The 6016-nt window shown below is 57.3% G+C and overlaps 1 protein-coding gene across 1 annotated transcript; it reads right to left on the bottom strand.

Moving 5' to 3' along the window:
* KLF2 (KLF transcription factor 2) lies at positions 1 to 2368 on the bottom strand. Its single transcript, XM_061188689.1, has 3 exons — positions 2184 to 2368; positions 1182 to 1998; positions 1 to 636 (listed from the first exon to the last, which is right to left on the bottom strand). The coding sequence occupies exons 1-3, from the start codon at positions 2256 to 2258 to the stop codon at positions 461 to 463; spliced, it is 1068 nt and encodes a 355-aa protein (XP_061044672.1). The 5' UTR covers positions 2259 to 2368; the 3' UTR covers positions 1 to 460.
* Between the last annotated feature and the right edge of the window lie 3648 nt (positions 2369 to 6016).

Here is a 6016-nt window from a genome sequence, read left to right on the forward strand (position 1 = left end):
TTTTTTAATTAAAAAACAGCAAAATCTTATAAAAATGAACCAGGCAGTCAAAATGCCCACCTGTCTTCCTATTTACAGTAATACAATATCTGTCACAGTCATTATGTACAATATTATAAAAAATGTTGCACAGTACAAATTAAGGCTGTATTTTTCACAAGGCATCAAGCCTCGATCCTCTAGTGTAGACCCGGCAGGGGGGAAGACGACACTTAATTATTGCACCATTTTGAAAACAAAACTCGTCAAGGAGGATTGTGGTCTTCTCCCACCGGGCCTTCAGTCTCTGATGGGGGCCGGGCGTCGTCGTCGTCGTCGTGGGGGGAGCCCCCTCGGTGGCCACGCTGTGCCCGGCCCGGTCCTCTGGGCCCAATAAATACCAGTCACAGTTTGGAAGGGGGCCGTGCCCGGCGCGTGGGACCCGCCACGGCCGTGCGCGGGTGGGCGGGGGGCGTCCAGGCTACATGTGCCGTTTCATGTGCAGAGCCAGGTGGTCCGAGCGTGAGAAGGCACGGTCGCACAGGTGGCACTGGAAGGGCCGGTGGCCCGTGTGCTTGCGGTAGTGGCGCGTGAGTTCGTCGGATCGCGCAAACTTCCAGCCGCAGCCGTCCCAGTTGCAGTGATAGGGCTTTTCGCCTGCAGGGAGGGGGCGAGAGCCGGCCTTAGTTTCCCTCCCGCCTGTGGCTCTGATACTCACAGACACTCACCCTGATTAGTGGCTACTCGGGCGCGCACAACCTACCCCTAACCAGCTCTCTGAAGCGCGCCCCGCTATATTTTGAACCTCTAGGGATCCTAGGCACGTTATCTCCCATTCCCGGGTCTCCTGATCCTCACTCCCCAGGGGTCCTAAGCGCGCACAGTCCGCTCTGCAATGTCTTTCAGGCACGCCCCCGGGGGGCTCCTAAGCTTGCACCTTCCCGACAGTCTGAGACACAGCATCCCCCTAGGTTTCGTAAGTGTGCATGCCTGCCCAAAGTCCTGAGCCACATTCCCAGGACGGTCCTAAGCGCGCGCCCCGTCCCCAGGCTCCGGAGCCACGCCCCCAGCCAAGCCCCAGGGGGCTTTCTAAGACTTTGCCCCCTCCCCAACCTCTGGGCCACGCCCTCTGGGGGGGTTCCTAAGCACGCCCTTCCTCCAGCTACCCCCGCATTGGTCCCCAGCCCTTGCTCGCTGCCCACCTGTATGCGTGCGCAGGTGCGCCTTGAGGTGGGAGCTCTTGGTGTAGGTCTTGCCGCAGCCCGCGTAACTGCAGGTGTGCGTGGCGGTGCGTTTGCGCGGCCAGGACCGCCGGCCGCGCTTGGGCTTGGCCTCCAGCAGCTCCAGCGGAGACGCGGGCGGCGTGAGGAGACCTCGGGCGGCTGGCGGCGCCAAGCCCAGAGCTGCTGCGGCGGCGGCCGCGTCGTCGAAGAGGCCGAAGGCGGCGGGCGCGGGCGGCGCGTAATGCAGGCCGGGCCCGGGCGCGCCGAAGCCGGGGCCACCGAAGGGAGGCGGGAAGGGGGCGCGCGGGCCGGGCGCGGGGAGGCGCGCGGGGCCGTCGGGGCTGAGCGGTGGCGTGTCGGGCGGTGGCGGGGGGCGGCCCCCGGGGCCTCGCATGCACGCGGCTGCCGGGCCTGGGGCACCCTCGCGCTTGAGGCCCCGAGGTCCGCGGGCCAGGCCCGGCGCGCAGCCGTAGCCGCCGCCGCCGTCCGCCTCGGGGGGTTCGGCTTTCACCAGGCGGCCCGGCGGCGCCAGCAGGAAGCGACCGTGCAGCGCTGGCCCCGGCGGCACGTCCAGCTCGGGCCGCAGCAGCTCCGACACCAAACCGCCCGCGGGGGCGCCGTAGGGAGGCGGCGCGCCGGGCTCAGTGTAGTAGAACGCAGGCGGCGGGGGCGGCGGCGGCGGCTCCGGGGCGGACTCAGCGCCCAGGCCGTCCAGCCCCATGGACAGGATGAAGTCCAGCACGCTGTTGAGGTCGTCGTCCGTGCCGCCTGCCTCGGGCTCTGCGCGCGGCCAGCGCTGCGGGTGACAGGGCGATAGGCGCGGGCGTGAGCGTGCGGTGAGGCCGGGGATCGCTGCCCGCTGCCTGCGTTCTACTACCCTAAGCCCGCTGTCCCTGCCGCCTGCGTTCTACTACCCCGCAGCCCACGTTCTACTACCCTGAGACAGCCGCCCCCGCCGCCCGCGGTCCCTGCCGCCCTCACCTCCTGCAGGCCGCGCTCCCGGCACGGGCTGGCGAAAGTGGAGAAGGACGGTAGGATGGGCTCGCTCAGCGCCATGGCTGGGACCCGGGGCTGACGCGGATTCGGGACACCGGTGAGTGACTGCCCGGAGCCGGGCTGGTCGGGACACGGGCGGGCGGGGAAGGCTCTGCGGGCAGCGGCCGGGCCCGCCCAAGCCTTATAGGCGCGGCGCGCGCGGGGGCCGGGCCAAGGCGGCGGCGGCGGAAACGCGTCCCGGATGGGGACGAGCTCCGGGCGCAGCCTAAATTTAGCCGCGGTATATAAGCCGGCGGGCGGCGGCGGCAGTGGCCACTGAGGCCGCCAGGGCCCTGAGCGGCCGGCTGGGCCCATCGTGCGCAGCTAGGCGGCGCCCCCGGCCCAGGCCCGCCCCCGCCTGTCTCCCCGGCGACGGCGTCAACACACGCTCCACAACAGCAGCGTGACGCTCAGGGATCCCCGGGGCACCCCGTGCGCTCCCGCCTGCGGGAGGACAGGGAGGACCTGGAGCGGGGGCGGCATCCGGGACCCGGGGCCCGCAGGGATCCCTGATGGATGGGGAGACGGGCCCCCGCAGCCACAGAGGGGTCCACAGAATCCTAGGTGGATGAGGTTAACTGGGTCCCGCGAGCTCAGAGTGGCTTGCCCCGGACTCAGCTCCTCATTTTCTGGGAACCCACCAAGCCTGATCCACTGTTACGCCCACCACTCTGTCAAAAACCTTGCATGATGACAGCAAGAAATGTTAAGTCTTTGAGATGCTCTCCCTCAAGGAAGCCCTTCAGGGCGGGGAAACTGAGGCTCAGGAGGTGCTGGGAGACGCTTGAGGTCCTACAGCTGCCAGCAGGCCTGGTGCTTTTACTGACTCACGTAAGTGAGGAGACTCATGACAACGAATCTAACAACACAGACCCAGCACCAGAGGGGCCACAGGGAACAAGCCTCCCCTGTGAGCATGTAAACACCCGCCCCCCCCCCCCAGATGCCCCACACCAGGCATGGGGCCTGCCAGTAACAGACTGTTACTCCTGCTGTTACTGTGTGCTGGCCTTGTGTGGGCACTGGGAACACATTTGCCAACAGGCAGACAAATCCCCTTGCCCTTGGGGCTTTCACTGTAGTGGGGGATGGGGGCGGAGAAGTAAAATAAACAACTATATTGGGGAAGGCAGGGGAGGGAGATGGGTAGTGAGTGTGTGTGAGAGGGGAGAAAGAGGATGGTGGAATTTTGAACCACACCCAGGAGGAGATGTGTGAGTCAAGACCTGCGGAAAAGGGGAGCCAAGTGGGTATCAGAGGGAGAGCATCTCATGGTGTAACCTGGAGCCAGTATCCAGCCCTGGTCTCTTGATTCCAGAACCCATGTTCAGGCCTGGAGGTGTCCATGGTCAGCCACAGTCCCACGGCCAGGTGGTAAGGGGTGCAGGCAGCTCCTGACCTGGAAGCCTTCCCTGGGGCCAGGAGGGTTTTGTCACTGACAGCATCTGGACCCCAACAGCCCAGGGCCACTGCAGGGGGTCACCTTGCCATCACAGAGGCACCAAGAGACCCCTTTGGGGTCCACAGTCCTGTACCCTCCCAGCTGGAAGGAGCCTCAGAGGTGTGCCATCTCAAAGTGATTCATCAGATTGTGGATTAGGCACACGCTTGTTGATAAGCCCTATTTGCCAGGTGTGGGGCACCCAGAGGTGCATCAGTCCCAGGCACAGTTGCTGGGGTGGTGGTAGTGCAGGGATCCCCTCTGCAGCTTTCCCGGGCTGCTGGAGATTTCAAGTTGAGCTCCAAGATGCTTCCTGTGGCTGCCACTGTGATGGTTGAGAGTCAGCCTCAGCCACTGCCCACTCTCTGTGTGACCTTGAGCAAGTGGCTTTGCCTCTCTGGGCTCACTTCCTAATCTGAGAGATGCAGAATATAATAGTACCTTACCCCAAAGAGATATCATGAGGGTCATGCGGGCGCTTTCTCTTTGGTGGAAATGTTGACGATATCCTGTGAGCTCACTCAAGTGCTGGTTAGATGAGCTTTGCTCACTGCCATTCCGTTCTCTGGGCCTCAATTTCCCTGAATGATAATGAGGGGAAGTTGAAGGGAATCAAATTTGTTTCCCAGGATGTATAATTCTCAGTCAATTGCGGACCTCTGCTCAAATGGCGCCTGGGTCCTCCCCTCAGCCTCAGCTAGCTCCTGCAGCTCTCTCCAGCCCATCCCCGTCCCTTCCTATTCTGTTTCCTTGCCAGTTCTGGAACACACCGAGCACATTCCTCCCTCCAGGCTTTTGTACTTGCTGTGCCTTCCACCAAGCGTTCAGTCCTCTCACTTTCCACTTGCTTGGCTCTGGCTTATCTCCCGCCCCCTCCCCCCCTAAACTAATGAACTTTATTTTTATAGAGCAGCATCAGGTTTACAGAAAAAAATGAGCAGAAAGTACAAAGAGTTCCCATATATCCCCTCCCAAGGCACAGTTTCCCCTATTATTAACATCTTGCTTTAGTGTGATATATTTGTTACATATTGATATGTTATTATCCAGCCAATATCGATACATTATTATTAACTCAAGCCCACAGTTTACTTTAGGGTTCACTCTTTGTGTTGTACATTCTATGGGTTTCAACAAATGCATAGTGACATGTATCTGCTGTTACATCATATAGAACTATATAGAACTATCATATAGAACTGAGAACTGTTTTCACTGCCCTAAAAAATCCCTCCCTCCCTCCCTTCTAAGTCCTGGTTATGTTCCATAGTTTTACCTTTTGCAGAATGTCATATAGCTGGAACCACACCATATGTAGCTTTTCTCAGAGTCTTCTTTCACTTAGCAGTATGCATTTAAGATTCCTCCATGTCTTTTGGTGGCTTGATAGCTCATTTCTTTTTATCAATGAATAATATTCCATGGTATGGATATACCACAGTTTGTCCATTCAACTATTGAAGGACATCTTGGTTGCTTCCAGTTTGGGGCAATCGAGTTGCTATTGAATAGGCATTGAATATGGCTGCTATAAACATTCATGTGCAGGTTTTTGCCTGGACATACGTTTTCAAATTAATTGGATAAATACCTAGGAACACATTGATGGAATGTAGGATAAGACTATGTTTAGCTTAGTAAGAGACCACCAAACTGTCTTCCAAAGTAGCCGTACCACCAGCGATGAATGAATGAGAGTTCCTGTTGCTCCACATCCTCGTCAGCATTTAGTGGTGTTGGTTTTTTATATTTCAGCCATTCTAATAGGTGTTTGGTGGTATCTCATTGTTGTTTTAATTTGCAATCCCCTGATGATATCTGATGTGGAGCCCCTTTTCATATGCTTATTTGCCATCCGTATATTTTCTTTGGTGAGAGGTCTGTTCAGCTCTTTGGCCCAGTTTTTAACTGGGTTTTTTATTTTCTTATTGGACTTTAAGAATCCTTTGTATATTTTGGACACGAGTCCTTCACCTGGTAGGTGTTTTGCAAAGATTTTCTCCCAGTCTGTGGCTTGTCTTTTGATTCTCTTAACGGTGCCTTTTGCAGAACAGAAGTTTTTCATTTTAATGAAGCCCAGCTTATCAGTTTTTCCTTTCACAGATTGTGCTCTTGGTCTCGTATCTAACAAGTCAGTGCCAAATCCAAGGTCATCTCGATTTTCCCCTATGTTGTCATCTATAAGAGTTACAGTTTTGCATTTTACATTGAAGTGAATGATCCATTTTGAGTTAATTTTGTTGTTGTTGTTTGGCTGGTTTTTTGTTTTGTTTTGTTTTGTTTTTTTGCACGTGGATACCCAGTGGTTCCAGCACACTTTGTTGAAAAGGCTGTGTCC

This window comes from Eubalaena glacialis, chromosome 4 (genome assembly GCF_028564815.1).
Source record: "Eubalaena glacialis isolate mEubGla1 chromosome 4, mEubGla1.1.hap2.+ XY, whole genome shotgun sequence".
Classification (NCBI taxonomy): domain Eukaryota; kingdom Metazoa; phylum Chordata; class Mammalia; order Artiodactyla; family Balaenidae; genus Eubalaena; species Eubalaena glacialis.

Bases quoted from the DNA above. Each gene is read 5' to 3' on its own strand.
- KLF2 (XM_061188689.1), bottom strand. From the start codon at position 2,258: ATGGCGCTGAGCGAGCCCATCCTACCGTCCTTCTCCACTTTCGCCAGC. The intron at 1,999-2,183 runs GTGAGGGCGGCA...TGTCACCCGCAG, and splicing joins GGGAGCGCGGCCTGCAGGAG to CGCTGGCCGCGCGCAGAGCC. The intron at 637-1,181 runs GTGGGCAGCGAG...CCCTCCCTGCAG, and splicing joins GCACCTGCGCACGCATACAG to GCGAAAAGCCCTATCACTGC.